The sequence below is a fragment of the Symphodus melops genome (assembly GCF_947650265.1).
Source record: "Symphodus melops genome assembly, chromosome: 10".
In the NCBI taxonomy this organism is placed as follows: Eukaryota; Metazoa; Chordata; class Actinopteri; order Labriformes; family Labridae; genus Symphodus; species Symphodus melops.
In genome coordinates, this window is record NC_136700.1 from 9389962 (window position 1) to 9416087 (window position 26126).

Genomic DNA, 26126 nt, shown 5'->3' on the forward strand with positions numbered 1-26126 from the left:
AAAGTAGAGTGCTCTTCTCTGATCTGTCGAGCCTCGGGCAGGGAGAAGAGATGTATTGATTTATAAGAATACACGACAGACCTCAAGCGATGAAGCTTTTATTTACGGTGGCAGATTCAAATATATAAGGATGACAAGGCAAGTTTCTCGATAAAATCTGTTTTTTTTTTTTTGGAAAACACACATTTTACAATTGAGGCTGTTTTACATATTTACATGTGCACAGAGGAATAACAATAGACACAAGGTAAAAGGAAAAGTGATTGATATCCAGGTCAGTTCATGCTCCGAGCTAATTTTTCCCTGAGTGCAAACGCTGAACTTTGTCCCGTGTCCTTCCTGGCAGAGTGCTCTGCCCGGCTTACTGTCACGCTTCATGTCGCTCAAAAGTTGCCGTCGTGACACTTGGGCAGGTGCCAGAGCAGCGTTGGCTTGATAGATTGGCCGTTGTGGTCACACTTTACCAAGCCATTTATTTCCTGAGGCTGAGCTGAAATGACCAGCCTCCCTGGACTCTCGCATTTAAAAGCAGAGCTGCGCAGCTCATCTCTCCCAGACCCCACTGTCGACTCACGCTAAAAAACAAACAAAACAAAAAAAGACTTTTCCTCTTGAACCTCCACAGATATAAATCCTGAGAGAGATATTCAGAAATACACCCATCAAGTGTGTGCAGTATTTCAAGCTGTCCTAATCATAGAGTGTAGGGAGAGAAAAATGGCGTCAGTGACAGCACGCAGACTTTGATTCATGGTGTTGACATTAAGAGGAGACAAATCGCCAGGTAGAAAAGCAGATTCTCGGCCCTCCTACTTAGCCCACGGATGACATATGATACTGCAACTCCCTGCTGGCTTTATATTATCCAAACAATTGTGACTTATCCTATTTACACAAAGTGCCACGGGCTACAACACGAGCAGTATTCCTTCCTTTTTCCAGTTTAACAAAACCGGATAATGTTTTCTTGTTTGTAATTATCCCTGCGACGCTTTCATTCGCTAACAGATGCTACAAAAAAAACCAAAAAAAAACTGATACATGTTTTGACATGAAGCCACACGCTGCCAAACCCCACGCTGCAGCCTTATTATCACTATCACAATCAACATCTTCATAGTGTCATCGTTACTGGCAAAGCGCCCGCTCACAAGACCCGAGTCTCATTAACACAGCGCACATCAGGCTGGCGTCTTTTTCACACTGTTCCCTCTACTTTACCTCCTATAGTGTGTGTATGTGGGGGTGGGGGTGGTGGGGTGGGGGGGGTTAAAATCTCAGCTAGTACATTGAACATCACTTTTAACATAGTACACCCTCCACACTGGCGCTTCTTGTGCAGCAGGGATCTGAAGGCAGTGACTCTGGCTGTGGGTGGGAAGTTTTCTTGCCAACCAGGGAATTAATGAATGTGATAGATCCCTCCGTCGAGCCAGCCCACCCACACAGAGACCGGCCAGTAATTAACAAAGTCTCTCTCCTTCCACTGTGTTTGCTTTAGAAGCTCAGACACTGGGGGCCGAGCTGAGGGGTCCGGAAAGCAGCCGTACTAGTCTGTCGGATCTCTTCGGACAGGCCACTGATGCCGTTACTGAACATGTTCGTCTGGGTCCCATGTGGTTTTAAGCACCCTCTCTCTAAGCCGGCTCACACGTTCGTCTCCAGCCCCTGCAGGCGGTCCATCCTCTGCATGTTGCGCTCGATGGTGGCCTGGCATGTGATCGCTTCGGCACACTCGGCAAGGAACCAGCCTCTCTCTCCGTCCCGCAGTCGCTTGCCCTCATACCAGCCTGAGACGGAGAAAATCATAATGACACATAAATTCAAAGCCACATTACACGTCTGCTTGTGCAGTTTTGTTCTCTTCTTTTGATGCTCTAGATGCTGTCTGTTCTTTAACATGAAAGTCGGGTTGCCATGGTCACCGGAAAAAAAATAGAAAAAGGAAATGACCTTTCGCTTCTTTGTTTTCTGGTTTTAAAAACGCACATCATCAAACAGGTTTGAAGCACCATTAAGTTAGCTACATAAAACGGAAAAAAAAAAATACATGATGAAAGGAAGCGGTAAATAGTCGGGGGAAGGAATACTAAGTGAGGTGAGAAGAAAGAGTTGGAGGACGAAGTAAGGAGAAAAAAGACATTTAAGAGCTGACGTACCGTCTACAGTCTGCGACACCAACACCACATCCGCAATCTGCAGGGACAACTCATCCGGCTGCTTGGCTGTGTAAGTTCTGATCACCTCCACCTGCATGGCATCTAAAACAAACACACAAGTCAAATTTCTTTAGCCTCAACCAGCGAAACCTCAATGAGCATAAAAAATCAATTCTTGGCCTTTTTTTTTTTTTTAAAGTCTCTAACATTGAGCAAGACAAGTTACACCCTTTTTCTGCGAAAAAAAAAAAAAAATGATGCCTCTAAATGAAATCTAAGAAAAGACTGTTTTATTGAATGCCCACAAGGTGGTGCAATAAGCGTGAGAAAGAGAGGCGAGTGTGTACGTGGGAACCCACTTGTTCTGTCCTGACTCTTCTCCTTGTTGACATTCTGACCCAGAGCGCTGATCCATCGAGCGCGCTCATTCCTGAAAGCACACAAAAACACACAACAGTCACTCCACTGTTTAAGTGCTAAAATAAATCTGAACATCACAGAATATTTGTCATTGTCAAGTTTGAAACAGTATTGCCTGGGGTTTTGTTTACTTTTTAATTTCGATCAGAGACAACAGAGCTTTTTTTTTTTTTTAATCAGATCACGCCCATGTACTAAAAAGAAAGAAACGTTTAATCTAAGCAGGGCTCCACGCACACAAGATAACAGGCCTACTGAGGTCACGATAAGGATAATTTTGTTGCCCGGCAGGTTTTTCCCTCCCTTCTCTCTTCTGGCTGTCAACAGGAGAACAAGTTGTGTTTTCAGTGAAAGAGAAGAGAGGAGAGAGAGCGAACACAAAGGCTGATTATCCAGAGAGCACAGACCTGGTTTTTGCTTTCTTTTTCTCTCTTGTGTGCGTTTCATGTCAAGCGGGTGGAGTCACACAGGTCAGATTCCAAGAAACTCTATCTCTCATTTCACCTGTTCTCATCAGCTACTGAGAGGGGGGGGGGGATTTTGAATGAATTAGGAACAGAGGGGGTTCAGGAAATGAAGCAGAAGGGGGTTTTGAGGCCCCCTGTGTGAGTCAGCATCATGCAGATGGGGACAACATGCACAGACTATCGGACTGAGAGCAGTATTTGTGTGTGGACCTCAAAAGGGCCAGTCCCATGAGTCAGACCTCGTTATTTGTTCCCATTGCACACAAGCAGTTTTGATCTTTTTCAGGACACACAGGCTGTTAAAAAAATGGGGGGGGAGGGGGGGTCACGTCATCCCTTTACAACTGATTGGACTGTGGGACTTCACCATAAACTTTTACAAGTATTGCTTAAAATAAAATAATGAACTCAAGAGTCCATTAAAAGTTAACTGATGGGGGAATATAATGAGTGGTGAAGTGTGACCATTGGAGTTCAATGACAGATTTACAGTCTCAATAAAAAAAAACTTACCAGACCAATTTGCACTCTCTGTGACGAAGGACAAAACAAAAAGGGTCAACAGCAGGAAGATCTGCGTTCAGATCCACGCCTCTTTTGTCTAAAACTAGCCAAAAGCTTGGCATTGAGCACTGAAATGTACAATACTTTGAGTTGTTTTTTGTTTGTTTGTTTTTTTTTTTTTTTTTTTTTTTTTTTTGGGGGGGGGGCTTTTATACCCTTATTTGAGAGGAAAATGGACAGAGTAGGAAATTGGAAAGAGTGTGGAACTAACTGCTAGGCCATCGGCGCCCCGTGGCTTCGTCTTGATTCACTCTGAGGGTTGCCCGTCCTTTACGGAAAGTAATCACTCACTCGTTTAGTCCCACCACAATTGTTTGTCTTTATTATTTTGTTTCAAGCTGTCCTGTGAAGATGTGATTCAAATTGTTTCGAAACTAAATTGAATACTGATGCATCCATATAACCCATGAAACCAAAGAAGCCCATCAGCAAGAAGGCTTATAAGTTCTCTGGTTATTTGTAATGCATGCTCCCGCTGCCAAATGGGTGTTGTTGAGTTACAGCACATCTTTGTTGACTTTGTTCCGGACTGTCAAAGAAAGCCAGAGGAGACAGCCCGTACACATGGCAGGACATGATCAGTATAAAGGTCATGGGTTCCACCGGGGGCAGCGAAATCGACGCAACTCAGAAGTTACTCATAGCCTCTTGATTTATAATAATATACTGGGATGTGTTGTACATATCGTGACGTATCATTATATGATTGTCTTGGCAGAATTGCTGTGACGGGATATCAATATCACATCACTTCCTGACTTGCACTGCGATTCTCTCCTCCGTTATTTCACAGACAATCTTAAAACCTTCCTCTACAGTGATCCTGGTGCTGTATCTGTACCGGAGGTGGGAGTTCCCCCGACGTCCGAGCTCCGCTGTGGGAAAGGCAGTTGTTAATCGCCCCTTTTGACAGCTGGACACACATGCTGACAGTCAGATACATGTGCACATACACAACCACGCCCTCACGACAGGTCGCCCTCTCATGCTTTAACAGCTGAGATACCTTATTGCAACTAAAAACCTAAAACACATTCAACATATCCAGCACAGGCGCAAACAGGCTACCCCACATGTTTGACAAGCACTTAATGGCTATCTAAGGAATGTGAGGCACATTCCAAACGAAGTTCAGGTGAAAAAAAAAAACATAACTGTGAGGTTATGTATGTTTACGTTTATGTGAATACGTCATATGCACACAGAGCAGGTGCTTGCCCTCATTGGCCTCATAATGACTGCAGGTCTGTGCAGGATCGGTGGTTTTCGCGGTAGCAAAGCTCCAGCCTGCCTCCAGCCATTCATCCCTGATGTGAAAGGGAACGTCAAGAATCATCAATCTGTTGTCAGAGGTTCTGGTTTCACATCTGAAGAGAAGAAAGGCCTCGCTGCTGCACTGCAGAACCTCCTTCACACAGGCAGCTAAAGAGAGATGACAGCCTCTTTCTAACTTTCCCTTCCACCGCCGACGTAAAAATCACTGCCAGACCAATGCTTTTTTTCGTATCTTGTTTCAGATGGATTTCTCCCTCACCTCTGAGCTCTTTCTGTTGAATTCTATCACTTTGTTTACTCTCTACCAAGTCCACCCCCCCCCCTCCACGCCCACACCCCAACTAAACCACAGGTCAGAGAAGTTCTAGGGGACAGTGAACGACATGTCAACCAGCCAGAGAAACTCCCAGGCAGAGTGAACAATTCCCATCAGCAAGAGATCATATAAACCAAAACAGGCACATTGGAGAAAAAAAAAATCCTAACTTACATAAACCAAAGCAGACTGAGTAAGAAGAATAATAAAAAACAATGCCAAAGTGTTCACCAGACGTTCAGACACCGTTCTCCAGTTAAGGCTGTTATGTAAGCGGTACTGTTTGGTGTTCTGAATATCTTGACTAACAGAAGTGTTTTGCTGCAGACCTCTGTAGCTCCTCTGTTCAACGAGTAGAGAAGCACTGTTATCCGACTCTGGACAGGACATCGGGGTCATGGGGAAGCAGCAGTGGCATGTACACATACTAAACAAAAAGCATACAGAGACAAGGAAGAGGACACAGAAAGAAAAAAGGAAGCAAAGGATGCCAGAGAGACTGTCTGACAAAAGACACACAGATGTCCTTGTGCCATCTCTGATTCCAGCTGTCTGGCTGAATTCTTGATGGGTTATGTCACTGCTCTTTTCAAGGATTCATTGACTGTATGCAGCTTTTTAGACAATTACACACTGATGGAAATGGCTTAAAGGATTTAGCAGGTAGAAGAAATGGAACTGGAAACAGGAACACTCACACTCACCAAACCAAGAAACGGACCATGTCTACAGTTTCATTTAAAGAGAAATTCAAAAACACAGACCAGCCTCTGGTCAGAATGTGTGGAATTTCACACTGGAACCTGACTTGAGCTTCACTTTCATACAGCAGTGAAGTGAAGAGTATAGTTAGGCATACGAAACACTGACACTTCTCAGCATATGTTTCTATTTTGAATGCATCTTTCTCTCTGCGCTTAAAATCATTCATCAAGAAATAAAACACACATTGGACATTTTTAATGAAGCAACAACCCATTTATCAGATAAAAGGATATATAAATATGTTCATCGATAACTATATTTATTGTTTTTTGTTAACTGAGGTTTGTGGGAAGATGTACACATTATTATTATTATTGTCCCGCAATTTTTCTGACTTGCTAAACAAATATTCCAAATCATAATTAGTTTAACAATAACCAGACTAATATGGGATGTGAGATGAGATTGTTCAATGTTGTGATAATGAAGAGTGTGAAAATGCAAAGAGTGTAGGTAATAATATAATAACTCTCAGCATTTTATGTCGATCTGCTGTTATTCATGATCAACACGATATCTGTGTTTGCGACATGTCACTCCAGAATCCAAAAGAAATAATAGAAAATCTCCCACAAATTATTCTTAAGGGGTTGCTGACAGCTGAGCTTCATCTGGCTACATCAACATTATGTGAAAGCTTAGCCATTATCCCCCCGCCCCTTCATTTAACTCTGATAGAAGACGAAAATAGTCTGACTAATGTGACACCACTTCAAGGTGTCATGGCGTGTTAGATCACTAAATTGGAACGAGTGGCCGGAGGAAGAGGAAGTTGTTCCCTGGTCAACGGAAGACAAAGAGACGACACCGGCCGCTGTCGAAAAAGATGAGACACGGAATGGTGAGGAAAAGTCTGGGGGGGATAACATGCGAGCGGGAGGGATAGTCGTGGGAAACAGCCCATTTAACAAAGGGCTGCTGCTAGGCAACAGCTTAAACAATGCCTAGCAACCACTGTCACAATGGAAAGCTGCCAGAGTGCCCGCTCCACGGCTCATTCAGAACTACAGTGAGAGACACACACACACACACACACACACACACACACACACACACACACACACACACACACACACACAAACACACACACAGAAGTACAACTAAGCCATGGGCCCCAGACCCCAGCCATACAAGGGGAGCAGTCTGGGGGCTTTCCACATCACACGCATGACACAGAGGGGCAGTTGTATGAAGAGACCCCCCTCATGTATACATGGGTAGTGTGCAGGGCTGAGTGGGCAAGTCAATTCAAAAAGAATCTCCAGTACCTCCTTCAGAAGCCAATCACTGTCACACTTAATACTATTACTGCAGCTGCTTTGTGCGCTACTTTACTTACTAACAGCATGGGGAATAATGGCAGGGGTCCCTAATGCTACTGCAGCAGAAAAGTAGCTTTCATTTCAGATGTAATAAGGAAAGCGCCTGAAAGCTGTGCACGGTAGTGTTAGCGAGTAGGTGCAGCTCAACTTACAGGGATCAGAGGATATATACAAGATGTTAGAAGATATTTCCCTCGAGTGATACAACATCTGCTGTCTATAAAATGCGTTTCCACTACATTTGTCTTTCTTTCATAACAGATAGAAAAGAGTAATAGGGAAAGTTTAGTTTATTTCAGTGTAACGACATACCAAATCCGTTGAGAGGGGTTATAAAAGAACACGAGGCTCCGGTCAATGAGGTCTTTTTTTTATTCGTTTTTTTAAACTGACACTCTGGTATGCTTAATCTTTTATGCATTAGTAACAGCCATTGAGCTGTAAGATAATTTCACCTTGAAAAGCGTATTAAGAGACTTTCAATTCCATTTTACTGACATCACACTCTCTGTTTGGGCGGTAAAGATGTTTTTTGAAACAGTCACACCATGACTGACGTGAAAAAAGTCATATTTGGTAGGGTATTTCTAGTCAATCGTGGATTATATCAGTAAATTGAGTATCATTCTCACAAATTCAACATTTTAGGAAGTAGCACAGACCAATACCAATGATACAACAATGCAAAGTCTCTTATCCTGAATTGACCATGTTTTGTTCTCATTTCCTGAATCCCTTATGTTACCTTCACAGATAAAACAGTTAAAGGTGCAGTTGTTCAACTTCACATTCACTCCTGAAGTCACAGGATAGGATTTGATACAGTACCTACAGGAGTTTTTTTGCTGACGCTACAAAAAAGTGTTGAAAACACTGTCAGTGATTTCCAAGCACTGTTGTGTACAGTGCAACAGAAACCACACCTTCTTTAATGAAAATACAGAGGGAGGCTCTCGGGGTGCACAGGAATGAAGAGGAACAGGCCCTGTGCACAAGAAAACACTCCCTAACAAAGACTGCCACAGCAAATAATTACAGTGAAATCTGAGTGCGTTGCATTTGTGTACGTGTGCTCACATGGAACGCAACTCCCAATGCTAACTAGAACAAATAAACCGCGTGTGCAGCGCCGTATATGACAGATCCTCTTTGTTTTTGCTGGCTTATATAATCCATCGAAACAACCTCGCTTCACTGTTTACTGTACAAAGACAGATAGAATGGAGGGATGAATGGGGAGGGGTGGTTTGAGTTTTACCAACACAGCTACAGGCACAAGTTGAAAGGAACTACATGACTCTATTTCTAGGTCAGATGTGTGAGTAATCCTTCATGTTGCAATAAATTTCAGCTGCAAACAGTAGACTTTAAACAGACACAGTTGTAGTCCCCAGAATAGATGGTCGGCTTGGAAGATGCTCAGTCAACAAAACAATCTTCTTGCACAGCTGTGTTACAGTACGACTACAGCAGCTGACTGAAAAACAGACATATAAGCTTAATCACCTCTGTCATATAAACAGAAAAACAGTAAAGCTCAACGGTGAGTCTGTAAAAATAGATGTAAAATATCCATGTGAGGTTTAATGGCCCAGAAAATGAGCCAAGAAGAAATTAAGGGAAGGGATTTTCTTACACAAAGGGAAAAAGACCATTACAGTGCATGAAGGAAAGTTCAAAAACCAGGGATCCAATTTAGGGGAAAAGAAAGACCCACGGTACTATTTAGCTTACAGAAAAAATAAAATTAATATCACTTTACTAGAAACTATCATATCCAACCTGGTGACTACCCTGACCTACTAAAACAAATGTAAACTGATGCAGATTTACTGTTATGTCAGGAAAAGACTGATTCGCCCGTGTCTCAACAGCAGTTAATCTGTAACTGAAATGCAAGTGAAACAAAAACAGAGTAATAAAGAAGGACAAAGGTTACTCACATCAATTCTGTCCCCAGGATCATGGACACCTCTTCACCTGAGTGGTTGCTTCGGAAAGACAGACGGAAAAGATGGTTGGCGCCAGTTTGCCGTGAACTCAGCATGCTGGTGGTGCTTCTGACCGGTGACAGGTTAAGATCTGCAGGCTGGCAGAAGCCCACCCAGATCTGGTCCCGCAGGGCGTAGTCGATCACAGTGTAACTCTCGTCACTAAAAAAAAAAGAACCTTTCATTAAATTTTGCTGTAATCTGGAAAGCATGTTTAAATATCCAGATACCTCTTAAGCAGGCTGTTACTTTAAAGGGGTTACAGCTGCTTGTCTGCCTCAACAAGCATCTATCATTCATTTTGATTTTTAAAACTTTTGCTTTGCAATTAGACTACTGCCAAGCAGGGAGCCAGGGGATTTGATTCCAACCCTCAGCACTTTGTCACATGACATTACCCACGCCTTTGTGTCTTGGTTTCCTACTCTGTCCTCTCTCCAGTAAAGATCTTAAAGGCCCCCCAAAAAATATTAGTTAAAAAAAAACCTTTGAAATTATCAACAGAAAAAAGAAGCTCAAATTAAATTAAAAAAAAGCCCAAAATGTAAAGCTTAGGAAGAAAGTAACAAAATAATATTGTTGCAATAATAATGATCACATTTCATTTGAAATGAAGAAAATTACAGAATATGCTGGTTACTTATGTAACCTCAAAATAATTCAAAAACTCCCTCCAACAAATCAAATCTAACTTCATTGTTTTCAGAAGAGATCTTGTTTCTTGGTACTTGAGCATTTCTTTCCACCCCTGCGAGTTGTTGGGCTGCGTAGTTAATAAAACTCACCTGGAATAATAAATCAGCTGTCACATTATGCCTTAGATAATATGCCAGTGAAAAGTCCACACATTCAGCTGTCTCTATGCTGCACTAAATCACCTGCCCTTTGGTTTTCGTAATTCACGCATGTCTAAATTTCCCATTTGTACCTTTACCTGAGCATGACCCTATGTCTAGCAGAACAGTGAGTTAGTTAACAACATCTGGAGCCCATTGTGTAACATGGTGACCCTAATGTAACGCTGAACCTGCAGAAGAAAAAAAAAAAAGAGTGTGGGTTTGCGTTTGCTCTGAAGAACAGGAGCTTTAGTCCAGCCCATATGTGTTTTATCAACCCAAGACTGTAACAGCAGCCAAGCTTTGAAGCTACTGGACAGGAGTTCTTGTAAGCCAGCATGTCCATTAGTTTTCCATATCAACACACACACACTAACACATACAAGCAGGGACAAAGGTAGGCTACCAATTCAACACATGCAGCAGAGTCAGCGTGTCTTTCTTGCTCTTTCATTTCCACACACAAACTCTGGAGTACTTGGCACCAAGGACTCTAGGGTCACGACTTGTTAGAGAATCTACTGTCATGGTTGGGAGACTCTCAACAAGGTTCAACTGTTACCCATTGGCCCCTATTGTCCACTCATCATTTAGGTTAAAAGCTGCTGCCAACAACCACTTGGACCTCTTTGGAAGACGTGAAAGAAAATACAGGGGAGACAGATTCGATAAGGGTGTGGGCAGGAAATGGAATAAAGACAGGATCCGACCAAAGCTGCTACAGCCCACTGTAACCACAAGTCGCTCTCAGCGCCGCACTAACCACACTGACCAGAAGCTTTACAGAAAAGGTCAACACTTTCAGTAAACACGCTTATATGGTTTTTCATCCATGGCAAGACTCATAGTCTACCACACTGTTTTTGTTGTGAAATATATGAAGCTGAGTGGCCAAGAGCTAGTTAGCTAGCTTTAGCAAAATGACCGAACAATAAGCGACATATTTTGTGCCATAAGTGTATCATTGTTAAAACAGTGAAGGTCATTTTTCAAGAACCATTGTTTTGTTATTTCTGTTGAGTAGATTTTGAACAAAACTAGCTCCTTAGTCTTATTTCAAGTCTTCTGCTAAAAGTTATGCTAATTGTTTGCTAACACTATCTTCGAAACTAACCCATTAACCATCCCATAGATTTCTAATGACTCATATTCTATTGTACTCACTAAATTATACAATTATGAGGAAAAATAAGGAATGTTCGGTATACAATGGGTTTTGATAAGTTGATGAGAAAATTCTTTAATATGCAGTTTTACCTTCATTAGAACCAACTATCAAATGAACCTTAACAAAATATTAAATAGCTACAACTTTTCTTCTACTGGTGAAAAAAAACCCCTCTCCTGACAACCCCTCAGGTAAAATGTTTGTAATTCCACGATCTTGACACTGGGGAATGAGATGGGTGTGTCAGGACATTTTTGTGGGTTAAGTTTTCCCATGTGTGGGGAAGGGTGGGATTACTACAAAAACTGAAAAATTAATATGGTAAATGTTTGCCTTTCCTATAGCCTAGTGTATGTCAATGTGGTAGGAAGATGTTTGAAACTGGAATGGTAGGATAAAGACATTAAGTCTAGAGTTTGGCCTTCTGATGAGCTTCTCACACAAGACACATCAACAAAGGCTCGCTGGAATGAAAATCACTCTGCCATTAGAGATAGAACAGGCATCTGCCTCACGTCATCACAACTGTGCCTGCTGCCATCTCTCAGAGTACAACCCGTTCTTCAACACATAAGCAGAAGCAACAAAGAATCCCCTGAGAGATGTTGAGATAAGACTTCAAGTTGAGCGTGGAAATGTACACGCACACAAACGCACACACAGTAGGAGAATAATGTTCTGGTAGAAAAGTAGGAATGTTGAGACTATGGCATTGTCAAACTAAACAGAAAGAGAAGGAAAATAGTTCAGCAAAAAGTGTGGGATAACAGACCTGCACTCGTCTCACCCACACAAGATATAGGATTGACAAAAAAGAAAGGGAAAGGATTGAAACAGAAAACCAAGAGAACAGAAAGAAATGGAAACCACAACCAATACCCAATGTTTCGATGATGTCCGGCATCACAAAGGAAAAAGGAGGGACTTAAAGATGAGAAAGGAGCCAGCTGGTTTGAACTCAGTGTTATGTAAGTGTTCCTGCGAGCCAGAGTCCAATAGATCAACACTTTCCCGCTGCGTGACAAAAGCCCTGCCTAACGTAGGGATGGATTCAAACAGTCATACTTCTATAGCTTTTCCATATCAAAGTTTAAAAGCAGATCTGTTAAGCTAATGGTATTGTTATTTGACAATATATTGCGTTTAAAGCTCCTTTGAGGAACTTTCGGATTGTGTCTATTTTGGCTAACTGGTGTGGACAAAGCCGTACAAATGATTTCTTCACTGCTTTTTTTTTCACCATCCATGTGACAGTATGTGTTTTTAGTGATACACTTCATCCTGCTTCCTTTTTAAACTGTGAACTGTATCACTCAGTAAAAATCTTGGATATGCAAAACGTAAAAAAGGGTGTTTCAGCAGCCTACTAATAATCCCTTGGTCTGACACCGACCCTCTGCCAGAGATTTCAGGCATTTAACCCATTGAGACCTGATGAGACACAGACGTGCTCCTACCTCTAAGATCTGATGAAACGTCTACACATGCATACACTACAGACAAAGCAGCAGGAGCAGCTTGGGGTTAAGTGTCTTGATTTTAATTTAATACTCAAAATAGAACTGGTCTGCCTTTTGCTTAAAATATACTTAAAATATGTCTAATACTGGTTATGAACCCATAGAAATGTTGTGAGAAATGTAAGAGAATTTCAACTGACAAGCATTTACAAAATTAGAGTATACAACTATTTTAGAAATCTGATCGCCAACAAACACACTGGGGCCGATATGAAGTACAGGCCTTGAAAATAGAAAAAACAACCAAAGGTCACAGGTATGCTTTCTCTCTGCTGTGTAAGATCAGTGGCTTTGACTTTTTGTTTTCTTCACCTCTTGTTTTCTGGTGTTCATGGTATTCCTAGAAATGTAAGCTAATGCTAAATGAGGCAAAAACTGAAAAGGATTCCAGTACATCTCTGCAATTTGCAAGAGTGCAATGAACTACTTGCAAGTTAACCCCCCCAATAGAAAAAGACACACATACACTTGCAGCACTATACACATCTCTAAGTCATAATGTCAAGCTTAAGAGCTATTAAAGCGTTATGTCTAGGAGGTTTGTGCCCTGGCCGTGCCTGTCTGTCCTCTGTGTAGACCTGGTGTGTTTTTGTTTTGGTTACTGCAGATGGAGTGCAGTAGAGTAGCGTGCCACAGCAGGGCTCAAGCACTCCCCGCAGAACGAACCAATATTATAACAGCTTCTCCCATTCAAACTCCCACACACACAAATCCACACTCTTGATTCCAGAGCACTGCCTTTTCCCAAATCTTCCAAACACAAATCTGACACCACTCACTGCTGGAGTCTCCTGTCCGGGATCAGATTCCCAGAAAAATTTTACGAGGAATGTCTCTTTCTCTTTTTTTTCCCCGATTCTTATGTCTGAGAGTGGCGGTAAAATCGGATCCAGACACAGAGGGAAAAGCACAGGAAGGAATTTTTTCGTTTTTGGCAAAAATAAACACTATTGTACGCGCACACCACAACTACACACGCAAATGAAAACCACATTATTTCGAGGAAGTCGTCTTTATGGCTTACTTCTTGTCGTTGCCCTAAACTAGAGGAAACAGATGAGGGGAAAGCAAAAGGCTGACGATGAGCAGGTCTACCTGCTTTGGATGATTCATGGTCCCTGAACATGTTGAAACCACTAAAAGTGCCAGGAAAACAATATGTTTACTTGGTGCCAAGTACGAGCAGGTTCAGGTAACTGCACCTGTTCGGCTGAATAAATGGACATGTAAAGCAGGGGGCAGCATTGAATATTGGTGTGATTACGCTGTTAGCTTTTATATCTTACCTTATTTTAACCCTGCTAAGAATGACTTCATAGTTTTCTCTACTGTCTTTACTCCATGTCAATTATTTTACTTTACGTTCTTTATAGATTAAAATAATTGCTCCCTCCAAAAAGGCTAATTTTTCAAGTTAAAACAATATTGAGAGTGCTATATTACACAACCTGCAACAAGGATCTTGACCATGTTCAGTTCCTACACTGAAATACTCTGAAGACTAAGGGCCTTTAGTTCCACTTTCCCCAACAACATGTCAGAACAGGTGTGTTATGAGCAAAGCCTGCTCACCGAAGACAATCTCACTACACCTACATCAAACATGGAACCGGCCTGCATGGTCTGAAGAGTGCTCCACAAACTCACCTCTTCTTCCTGGTGACGATGAGGACATCATTGAAGAGGAAGAAATAGACCTGCTGTCGTGACGTGCGCTTTAGGAAGAGGCCATTGTCCTCCACAAATGCAGTCAGCTCTCCTCTTTTCACCATCCACCTGGAGGATGAGACCAGTGGAAAAGGCTGGAGGAAGAGAAGAAAGAGATTGTAACAAATCGGAAGAAAGATTGAATTTGAAAATGGAATGCTTAAGCACAATGTGTGTGTGCATGAGTGAACAGCTGGCTATGTACACTGAGAATATGTTTCCAAGACATCTGTGAATTCCAAATGTGCCAACAGCTATTTCCCACACTACTTAGACACACTTGATCCTGCCAGTGCCAAGCCTTGTGTTCATTATGTGTATAGATAATCAGCCAGCGAAAGACGTTCTGGGTCCTCTTCGTATTACTCAGTCTGCATGTGTGCACACGTTTGGGCATAACTACAGTAGCCATTAGCTTAAACTAGCATAAGAACTGGAAATTGTTACAAAGGTCACATCGCTGTATAAGCTTGTCTTTGATTTTTTTTTGGACCCCATGTCAAGAAACAGATCAAACATGCCCTGACCAAATCCATACTTTTCTGATTTAAAGGAGCTAAAATGTCTTACTGAGCAGTAGCAGCATTACACAAACTAAATGTATGTATACACTCAGTTTTCCTTACCAAAAAGAATAGTGTTTAGCATTTGATTTTTCTCCTTCCTCCTAAATCATTACAAAGATGCTTTTAAAACAACTTTAACCTGCTCGCTAGCAGTCTACTTCTTTGTCTTACTTTTTCTGTTAAATATGATTGTGTCCTGTTGATGAGTGTAAAAATATGAAGTCCTAGTGTAGGCTACTTAGCTATACATTTTTGGTGAGCAGACTTGGTGAACTGGCATTTGGTTTCCCACTGTTTCCAGTCTTGACACTAAGCTAAGCTAAGTGGGAGTGCCTGTCGCTTCATAGTCACAGAAACAACAAGTTTAAGTGTGTAATAAATTATGTGCTAAGCAAAAGGGCAAATTGTGTTTTTCCAAAATAGTATACTGATACTTTAAGGCTTCTTTATTTCAGATAAGAAAAAAATATTTAGTGCTTTAAAACAAAACAAATTGCATTGAAGGCGGTGTGCAAACCTTGATCTTGAACTCCAGCTGAGAGTTGATGGTATACATCATTTCTGTTCTCTCCATGGTGCGAGCTCCTTCATTACACTTTCTCACCACCTGATAAAAACAATAAACATAGGAAAAGTGGTAAATAGCATGTCGAGACTATTTCTGCTGTTCAAGCTGAATTCATGTGTTGTAAAGTACAACTTGTGAAAGTTAACATTTATGAGATACAAAAATTAAAAATTCGCAACAAGCGAACATTTCTGATTGAATCCTTAAAGGTTACGCACCTTGCTGACTGCTTGTAAAGCTTTCTTACACTCTTCATACTGTGATGAGTCTTTAGGTATCTTTTGGCAGATTGTCTGGAACACAGGGAAACGGAAACAAAAACATTAAAATGTACAAAAACAAGTAAATGCAAAATAAACTCAACTATTCAAAAGCCTCATACAATATTGATGCCAGAGGAATCTGTGGGAAGAGAAAGAATTGAAATCAAACTTTCTCAGGATCTAAAAGCCTCGGAGTGTATGAGCATAAAACCCAGAGTCCCTTGGGAGACACTGACGGAAGACAAGAAGGGGTGGGGGATGAAAGTAGAGCAAGAGAGAAGAGGAAGAGAGGGAGGCACAGTAGGGATATCACAACGTGATGCCAAAGGAAGTTTGAAATAGAGAAAACATTGGGAGGGAAGTAAGAGGAGAACTTTAATCCGTTGAAGGACTGATGTTAGGTCACACAAATATCTCTGAGGTTAGAAAATGTCTCATGGAGGATTAGTCGGGTCAGTATAGATAAACAAGCTGTTGCGTAAGAGCCAAAGTCTTGTAATTCCAAAGCTCGTGCTACTGTACGTCTTCATTTCACTCACATCCATGAGCAAGGGCAGGCGGGTGATCCTCTGCATGGGCAGGATGAGGAAGGAGATCATTGGGAGGTTCCTGCAGTCTGGGTGGCCCTCTATCCTGGTCAGCACCTCCTTAAAAGCAGGATTCTTGGACCTTAAAGTTAAAACAGAGACGTTCAAAGAAAGACAGAAGGAGGAAGAGCAAACACCCTGGTTCAAAGTGTAAGAACAATAATGTTGGATCAAATCCATGTACGATACGAAAACAGTCTGTCACTCACACAAGCCTCTGAAGCGTTCTCTGTTGGTAGACTTCATTGGAGCAGTACGTGACGAAGGGATCAAAGTTGGACTGAGCATGCCTGCAAACGATGTCGCTGATGTCATCGATCACTATGTTCTGTTGGTGTTTTTCCTCCAGTTCCTTAAAAAACCTGTACACAGAAAGATGAATACGGGTTAGTGTGTCAGGGATTCATACCTTACATGGCAACAGCTTGAGTCAGAAGCATGGAAAAATCACGACTCCTCTCACCCTGGGGAAAATATAGGATGCAAAGACAGATACAAAGTCAGGAAGGAAGGAGGAACCGCCGACACCTTTCATTTAAACCCTGCAACGAGATCGCAAAAGAGGAACTCCCCTGCCTCTTAAAATAGACATAGCCTACCATTAACCATAACACAAAGGCTTTTCCTCTTCCTGAACACCAACAGATGGCCAGTTTAACAGCACGCCACGAGACCCGTTTAAAGGGAATAAGTGTTTCTGCATGCAGGATCCAAGGTGACAAACAGGACGCTGTCGCACAGACACAGGAGGCTGACCTTGACCAGTTGGATTGAGTTTGAGCTCATCTGCAAAAGCACCTCTAAAACCCCATCCAAGCCCTACCCCTACCTACTCTAAACAAACACGGTGCTGTGTCTATCTTTGGGAAACAATACAGCTTGTGTAGCCTTGTGTCCATGCCTGACCCCTTACTTTCTTTGACTCTACCCTTTCTAATAAGGGCACGAGCACACAGGATCAAAGAACGCACACGCATGTTGACCTGCCCTCTGGCCGATGTCACAGAGGGGAATTCAGGGTTTCATAGGTCAAGGCTGCGCTCCCTCCTCAGGCTAAAAGCATTGACCCCAATAACAGCACGCTGCCTGAGAAGTCATGGAAGTTTGAGTTCATCTCAAAAAGAAAAATGGTCAGAGTTGTGGTGATTATTAAGATAAATAAAGATAAACTGAAGTCTTCAATCTGTGACGACTAAGCAATACCATATGCCAAGGTGTTTGTATGTTGCTGTGTGTAAGGTGATATCCCAGGGATGCACATGAAATGCAATTACACACCTGTATTGTAAATACCTAAACACGTCTCCCATTAAGTACAGACTGAACAGACGACTGACTAGGCTGCAGTTGTGTATATATATATTTGCTGTTGTTTTCTGAAAGGCTTAAGTCAAAGCCGCAACTTTCTCTTCCACGTAAAAAAAAACAAAAAAAAACTTGCTTAACCTGTGCTCCAGGCCAATTTTAACAGAAGGGCTGCTGTCCCTTCATCTGTCTGCCCTTCCTAAAGCTATGCAGGTCTGCATATTAAAGTGGGCGGGTAAAGTATGGCATCAGTGTGTGTTTCATGTAGCCTATAGCAATGAGAAAAGGGAGTGCAATGGGCTGCAACATGTCTGAGGACTTGATGGTGCCGAGGAATTTACAGATATCACCATTCATGCAAACCGGGGGAAGAGGTGTAAATGTATGAGTCGATCCGCATGTGCAGGAAAGCTGCAGAAAGATGTTACTCATATAATGAATTTGTACAATCACAATGGTTGCGGTGTGGGCTGAGATCCTTACGTGGAATCCCCGAGCAAATGGGATGAACAGTTGCACATAGGAAATATCATGTATTCCCACACACATTTCTTTACTGAGATATCTGATAAAGAAAACATCACCGAGTGGTACTATCCTGTTTTTTCAGATGTAAAGGTTTCATCACTCTAGGTTAAATTACAGGCTGATAGAGAAGAGAAAGGATAGTTTAACCTCATTGCACACACACACACACACACACACACACACACACACAGAAAGCAACTGGTTCAAAAGTCACACTGAAAATGTTACATTAAGTGCCCTTCTTCAATCTGACGTGAATTCTGAACATCGTGACCTGATAAGTAATTTAAATGACTGCCTTTGGTTCACCCCTGGTGCGACATTATTTATGAGGTTAATGAGCCTGACCCTTGAAAAGTGGTTACAACTATTTGCAGAGTAGGTTCAGTGAAGTCGAGACGCATGGAGGGAAAGTGTAAAAAGACAAACGTCGAATGGACTGTGTATTCTTTAGTCCATAAAACACAACACTGCATCAAGAACTTCACAGAGAGACATGGGGGTTGGATTTAAAACGGTTGTTAATATATTTAATTGCACTCTCATAAAGCACCAGTACATGTGAGCTACAGTAACAAAGAACATGAGTTTTTTAATGTGTCTGTCACTCATTTGTAGAAATAATGGAACCCAGTGATGTGAAGTAATTGCTGAGGTATCACTGTTTTCTACAGTTTCATCTTTAATGGCCTCTCATGTACTCGTGCTTCCATTGGTTTATGGGACCTGGCCATGAATAATATTGATAGTGCATACTCGTATTGGTACTACTTGGCTGTAAATCATGATTGACGAGTAAACTAAGAGCAGCACATTTATGTTAAAGCATATGCACTTATACACATTTACATAAAAAAATGAAACCCTACTTAATCAGTCTATTTTTTTAAAGAGTTTAGATGGCATCAACAGTGTCACAAAATCGTGCTTCTCTCATTTTGCCTCTTAATTCTTCCGAGGCCTTTTCTCACCGCACATAGACATAGACAACATCTCAGTGCAGCCAAACCACAATCCTTCAACACGAGAAAAAAATCGTCCTATAGGTACCACATCACTCACAAGGAATGGTTCCACCATACAATAAACAGTGCTTACAGACAAAGCAATGTCTAACAACTGTTAAGTGCCACTGAATTAGTCCAAATATCCAGCTCATCAGCCCAAGACCTCAAACCGCAACATTGCATAACTTAAAAGGGCAGCCTAAAAAACTAAGCCACATGTAAATACCAACATTTATTATTTCACACTGAGTCCGTCAATCAGGGGGGAAAAAAAGACAATAACTTCAGAAGATAATAAATCTACCAACAAAAAAAAATAGCTACAACAGCCATGCACTTACTTTTTGCTAGCCTCACAGACGTCGGTGATGTTGGAGAAGAGGTGGTGGTGTTCAGTCTTGGTCATGGCCTCACTTAACTCAGCAGAGTTCTTAAACATACGGATCAGGATCTCCAGGCTGTGTAGATAGGAGTGCTCTGAGGAAATCACCTCGAAAATTGCCTGGTGTGGAATGGAAGGAAACTCGCGGAGTTAAAGGGGAGAAGCTGAGCTTGTTTTTAGGCATCACTATTTAATACATTATATTTAATACATTAATTTCATCAGATGCTGACTTTGCGTGCTTTAGTTGCCCAACCAGGTCCTGACTCACTTACTTGCTCTATGACAGAAGTCTCTGTCATGAACGTTCCTGAAATAGCTGCACCCCATAATTATGTTTGGAATGCTATTAAACAATACCATACACACCTTAAAACTTTCACGTGTGTTGTTAATCACCTTCATGTTTCTACTCATCAGTCCTGTCAGTCTCCATTTTGACATCAAATCATGCCAGTATTCATATGAACGTCATCTTTCCCCTCCCTTCTGAGGTAAATCTGCTCCACTGTTTTATACTCAGTGGTGCTCGTATCCAGTTGAGCTCCTTTAATGGCTTTTTTATTGGTCTAGACCAGCCGTACTCCCCCACTGTTTTGCATCTCTTAGTTTTTCATCCACCCCCCTCTGAATCATTACCATTCTCGATCGATAAATCTGATTGCAATGTGAATCCTACCTCTTGCTTCTTGCGTTCCTCCAGGCTCATCCGATCTGATAGGCCACTTTTTTTAACCTGGAAAACAAAGACAGTTTTGTTAGGGAGAATGATTTTTAAGTCATGAAAAGACCCGATGATACTACGTCATTTGTTCCAGGTTAGAAACCCCATTTTTGTCCGTGTGTTTCTGTTGTCCTCGCACATAAAATAAAGAGCACTTAGCATACCACAGAGAACAGACGGATAATAAAACGCTTGTGGAAAATAAAGATAATTCATGAATAAAGAGACATGGGAAAGGGAATATAGGAAATTTGTAGTAACTAAAACACTGTGGAGATTAAATGTCATTTGGCAGAAAGCTTGCAACCTTAAGCTTATACAGGTGTTGGTATTTGGCTGTTGTTGAGATTTGGCATATTTAAAACGAGACTGAAACCAAGCAGTCTTTTGGAAAGGGCGGGATGTGGTGTGATATTGAATGAAACAACTTATTTTATAAACAGTGTTTAAATTCAAAAAAAATATATATATATATATATGCCCATGTCTTTTGTTTCGCCAAATGTAAGTAATCAGACTAGGGGCTATTTTGCTTTCTACGTCACCAGATCTCACATGTAGGATTGACACCTGAGAGCCTATCTTCCCTCACTTCAACTAGAATCTCATCCTTTTGTGGTCGAGAGACACAAGGAAGTGATACTGCTCCTGCAGGATGCTTCCTTCTCTGTGGTATCTACCCTGCAGCCTTAAACAAACACTGAAAACAAACAAACCTCCAGCAGACCAAACATCACTTGAAGTACCTTATATTTCTTTCACACATAAATGTGCTCCCTCTCCTGATACCTCCAACAAGCCAAATAAGAAAACCCTGTCAACCCTATCGATACCAGGCTTGATCATTCTTTTCAATACGCTCCCACAGTGCCAAATGAACTTTACCCTGTTTGCAATTTCACTGGGTGTTGTCAAATCAAAATAAACTTGTTGAGTTTTTTCAAATGATAATAACTTTCTTAATCATTTCGCAAATGTCTCCATGTTTCAAAAAGATCAAAAATCGAGAGTAACTCTGGGTGTAACCTTTCATCCATCCTAAATGTCAAAAGGGACATGAAAAAAGGGAAGAAATTGAGAGAGTCAACACTTTTCAGATAGGCAAGACTGAGATAAGGACCGCTTGTGTATCTGACTCTCGGCCTCACTGGAACTAACCATCTTTAATTTCCTCTCACACAATTGTTCTGCCAGTCTTCCAAACAAATTCTGAAAGCTTAGGAACAATCCCATGGCATTAGGTTATGCTCTGCCTGGCCAAACACATTCACACCAACAGATCCACAGCTGTAAAGCAGCTGTGATGGAAGAGATATTCAGAGGTCCAGATACACTTGATAAGTGTCGTAGCTCACTTCAAATCAGTGTGTTGCTGGGAAAACAAGAACAAAAACACACACTTTCGAAACTTTCAACGGGAAATCCAGCTTGCCATTTATTCGAGGCAGTGTGCTTTCTTTCTCTACCCAAGACTAATCCCAATTGTACCTCTTCAGACCCTGGCTCTGTTCTTGCTCACACACTTTCCCTCCTCAACAAGTAAACAAACAGATGAGAATGCCTAAAAAGAAAACCAAATTAGCTCAATTCCTGTCCCTTGTATTTCTCGATCCCTTCATTCCAATCCCTAAACTTTGTTATGTAATGCAGAGCCACCACATTTCTCTGTAGGGGCAACATTTTAAGCATATTTGTACTCTGACGAGTATGTTGAGTTTGCCAACACACTGGCATCAGGCCCAGCCGTGCTTGCAAGACTTCCAGTGGGTCTGGCTGGCTGACTGCCTCCCTGCCCACCCGACTCCTTGAAGAAATGCTACTGTACTCCCTTGTAAACATGCCGAGGGGCAGAGGGAGGCAGAAAGAGTGGGAAGATGGGTATGGACTGTGGCCAAACTGGATATGACAGCATTCTTCACAGCGCTAGAATTCCAAGACTTTACAGCAACTGCCTGCATATTTGTAGGAAGGTTTTTCTCTAGACTAAAGGTGTGAGGAGGTGAGAAAGATGAAAGAAGATGTCTGACCACGCTGAGCTGGCTCCAGGAGGTGCGAATGGGTCTGTACTGCACCACAATGCCGTTATCAGGTTTGGGTTGTCTTGAATCAGCATCCTCATCAGAGTCATTATGTAAGGCCTTCTCCTGGTAGTTCTGGTACAGTTCCTCCTCTGAAACACACCGGTTGTTTTGTTAGAAATGTTTTCATTTTATACCAAGGAGGATTTGGTTAGTTTGAAAAGGGAAGGGGGCAAAAAGAACCATTAGTGAAGGGTTAAACAAAAGGAAACGCATGGTGAAAACGTAACAGAGGGATGTTTCTCACCCTCGCTGTCAAACGTCGTCTGAGATGTCAAAACTTTCTTCTTATCTGGACTCTGGGAGAGGGAGAAAAACACAACACAAATGTCATGACTTCAGCAAACTCTTGTGCTCCAAACAGGCACGCACACAAACGTTTAATGAATCAGCCATGTGTCCCTCTGTCACCTGTCCATGACCTGTCCGTGCCCTCTCTAGTAACCCCCTTCACTGACCCCTGTCTCATTACGGACCCATTGTGTGTCTAAGTTTGCCTGTGTGGCCACGGTGTCACATTACGCCATGTCTCCCCACAACCACATTAATCGTTTCCTTGTCAGGCTGCAGCTAAGTTGGTTCAACAATAATCAGCTTGTGTGGTAGTTTTAGAATATGGACTTTGCACGACACCAATACCCAGAAATCTGTGTCAAAGCCGCTTAAAGCACAATCAAACTCAAGCCTCAAGTCTGATAGATTATGATTAACTGAGTCATGCTATCTTTGTATGCTACAGCAAAGAAAAAACTGTGAACTGGCACGGTTAAAAGATTACTGAGACAGGGTTAAACATGTGCTCTGAGATTTGCTGTAGAGATGACGTAAGTTATATTCTATGGACTTTGTTTCTCTGAAATCGTCTAGTATAGATTAAGTCAGGTATGTTGATTTATACTAAAATAAGAACAAAAAAATCAAGCAATAATTTACAGTTGGTCTGATATCAAGATCGTTGTTGGTATCACCCTACAGTATAAACAGTATTAGTTATCAGGGAGTTTGCTGGTTAATACATCAACCTCCCTTTTTTTCTTAATTGTTATTTGTTTGTTAAGTTAATGTGAAAACTTTACCCTTGAACTTACTAATTATTTATGGACTAAGAGGTTTGCCCACCTTGTTTTTTCCACTGCTGGTATGTATTTCAGTCACAGGTTTTGAAATCCTTGGGCTGGTAGTTTTTGGTGTCCCAGGGCTGGCCAATTTGGGTGTCCCAGGGCTGGCCAATTTGGGCGTCCCAGGGATCGAAGGCGTTGCTGTCCCAGGACTAGTGAGACTTGCAGTTCCAGGACTTGTTGAACTTACCGGTGAAAATAGCCCATCAAGACCTTTCAGAGCAGATTCGGTAAACTGAAGAGTCTTTGGATCTACCGTTGGAACCTCCAGGTCTACTCCACTCACAACGGCTCTCCTGTAAGACGTACTTCTCAGGCCTCTTTTTAGAGTCCCTGAACTCTCACTTTCCCCATCTGTCGCCTCACCAAGGCCACTTCCTGTAGAAAAGTAGCTCCCTGTTTCCACCATGCTGAGGGCCTTCACTGCTCGTTTTGAATGATCCAAACTAAGAAGTCCTACCAAACCTTGACCTTGCGAACCAGATGGAGGCATCTTGTTCTGCCGTGAGTCCGATGCTAAACTTTTGGGTATGAGCTGCTGTGTGCCCATCTTCAGGGCTGCAGGGCTGTGGGTGCTGAGGACGATTGAGGGGGTCGGTGAGATAGTTGGAGAAAGTGAGGGAGAGGGTGAAATGGAGGAGAGGGAAGAAGTGGATGAAGCGTGCCTTGATTCCTGTGAGGACGAAGGCGTGGACAAGGACTGTCTCAGGAGTGCTTGCCCTTGGTCCGTTGGTGATGGGGAACGTGGGGTGGGGGGGTCTGATGATGTGAGAGATGAGAGGGAGGGGATACTGGAAGTGGAGCTGTGGGATGGAGTGGGGGGACGCCGTGCTGGAGGAGAGGGGCTGGGTGCAGATGAAATGGACGACAGTTCATGGTGGTTGTTGTTGTTGTTTTGAGCGCATTGAGAAACAATAGGAGAGCAGCCATTTACGGGAAGAACCTCAGGTGAACTGCCTCCAAATGCGATCCCATCTGTCTGTGTTTTTAAGTTGAATGGACTTGATGAGCGTTTCTGGGTCTCCTGGAGACGCTTCTCAGGCCAAACCGTCACTTGATTACTGGGTTTCCCTCTGTCACAAGCTCCATTACACACTCTATTGTCCAGTGAAGTAGATCTGTTATCCTGAGACCTAAATTTGGACAGCGAGAACAATCCGTTGGAGAAATGCCCGATGCTGATGCTTCGAACAACTCTAGTTTTCTTTGAGGGTTTGTGCAGAACATGCTTCAACACCACCTTGTTCTTGTCACAGCAGGGAGGAGCAACCACCAGTCTCTCAGCAGGTTGACTCAAGGTGAAGGAAGGCTTATTGTCCTCGACTGGGAAGTCTTTCGTTGTGACCCCATTTATATGATAACTGAGGGGTCGTGGTTTGGGCTTGCTTGAGTTCTGGGCTGTTCTACAATTGTCCGTACGCCGTCTCCACAATGGGGTGATGTTTTCATTGGACAGATCAACATCATTACCGAAATCCATGGTCTTAATGCCTCTGTCTTCTTCTCTCTGTATCTGTCCAGACTCACAGGTCACAGTGCAAACACTGCAACCCTGTAGAAAACTGATCTCACCCCTAAGGACAAAAGAGAGGAAAACCTCACATCAGAGCAGAGATATCTATGCAGTGTCCAAATACCCAAAGTTTACTCATTAACAGGGTTTCAGAGCAGATACTAAAACTAATCACGTAAGTATTGCGCAAAACAGACGCCAAAATAGATGATCCCTTTGTGTATGTTCACTGAGGTGGATGCCCTTATTGCTGGCACAAAGCTGAAAAGATATTGTTAGCTCTCAGCAAACACTGTTCTATCTCAAATGGAAAGGTTCAATGGCAACAGCTGAAAATCAAGTTTTTGTCTCTTTAAGGTTTATCACTGACAATACTATGCGCATCTTTCTGTGTGTGTGTGTTTCCGTACAAACATCACTCGATCAAACAGGCTTTAACATTGATACAACTTTTGAGTTCATGGTTTCGTGTTGGTTATTTTGTCCTCTCAAGTGTTAGGTCAACCTTACCTTTAATCAGTCGACCTGCAGCAGGATTCGGTCATTCTACCTGCGCTATGGTAAAAACAGTCCTTCTTCAGCCGGTCAATTGAAGAATAGGGAGTTTGTCCAGCATGGCATGGGAGCCAAATGAGTTACAAAGAAAGTCGGAGCCGCCGAATAACTTGTTGCAAAGCTGTTCGTCAACTTGGAAAGCGGGAGTGAGTGCGTCTGAAGCGCTGCTGACTGCGAAGAGGAGTTTCTATGAACAGGAGGAGGGAGGGAAGGAGGGGTGAACTCCTGTTCTCAGGAGTGAGAGGGGAAGAGGAGCACTCACAAGTTTACACAGTTATCTCCCGTGTTGACCACAACAATTACAGCGGTTATTTTAAATGCGAAAGTCCACATTTAACTTAAAAAACATTGTTTACCCACACAGGAAAACAAACAGTAGCCTGGTGAGTGTCATGTTGAATAGCCTCGGCTTTATAGTTTAT

At 42.3% G+C, this 26126-nt stretch overlaps 1 protein-coding gene across 1 annotated transcript; it reads right to left on the reverse strand.

The window, feature by feature from the left end:
• Positions 1-82: 82 nt before the first annotated feature.
• LOC306830999 (rho guanine nucleotide exchange factor 26-like) lies at positions 83-26126 on the reverse strand. The gene is made up of 15 exons (XM_079354811.1): positions 25660-26126; positions 23638-25210; positions 22766-22817; positions 22468-22610; positions 20396-20452; positions 19676-19836; positions 16704-16856; positions 16447-16576; positions 15863-15937; positions 15594-15683; positions 14451-14605; positions 9232-9441; positions 2519-2589; positions 2160-2261; positions 83-1790 (listed from the first exon to the last, which is right to left on the reverse strand). Exons 2-15 carry the CDS (start codon positions 25114-25116, stop codon positions 1648-1650), a joined length of 3021 nt encoding a protein of 1006 aa, XP_079210937.1. The 5' UTR covers positions 25117-25210; positions 25660-26126; the 3' UTR covers positions 83-1647.

Excerpts from the sequence above, each read along its gene's own strand:
- LOC306830999 (XM_079354811.1), bottom strand. The coding sequence starts at position 25,116 with ATGGATTTCGGTAATGATGTTGATCTGTCCAATGAAAACATCACCCCA. Across the intron at positions 20,453-22,467 it reads CCTGGAGCCAGCTCAGCGTG|GTTAAAAAAAGTGGCCTATC; the intron begins GTCAGACATCTT and ends TTTGTTTTCCAG. Across the intron at positions 15,938-16,446 it reads GCCTGCCCTTGCTCATGGAT|ACAATCTGCCAAAAGATACC; the intron begins GTGAGTGAAATG and ends CCTGTGTTCCAG.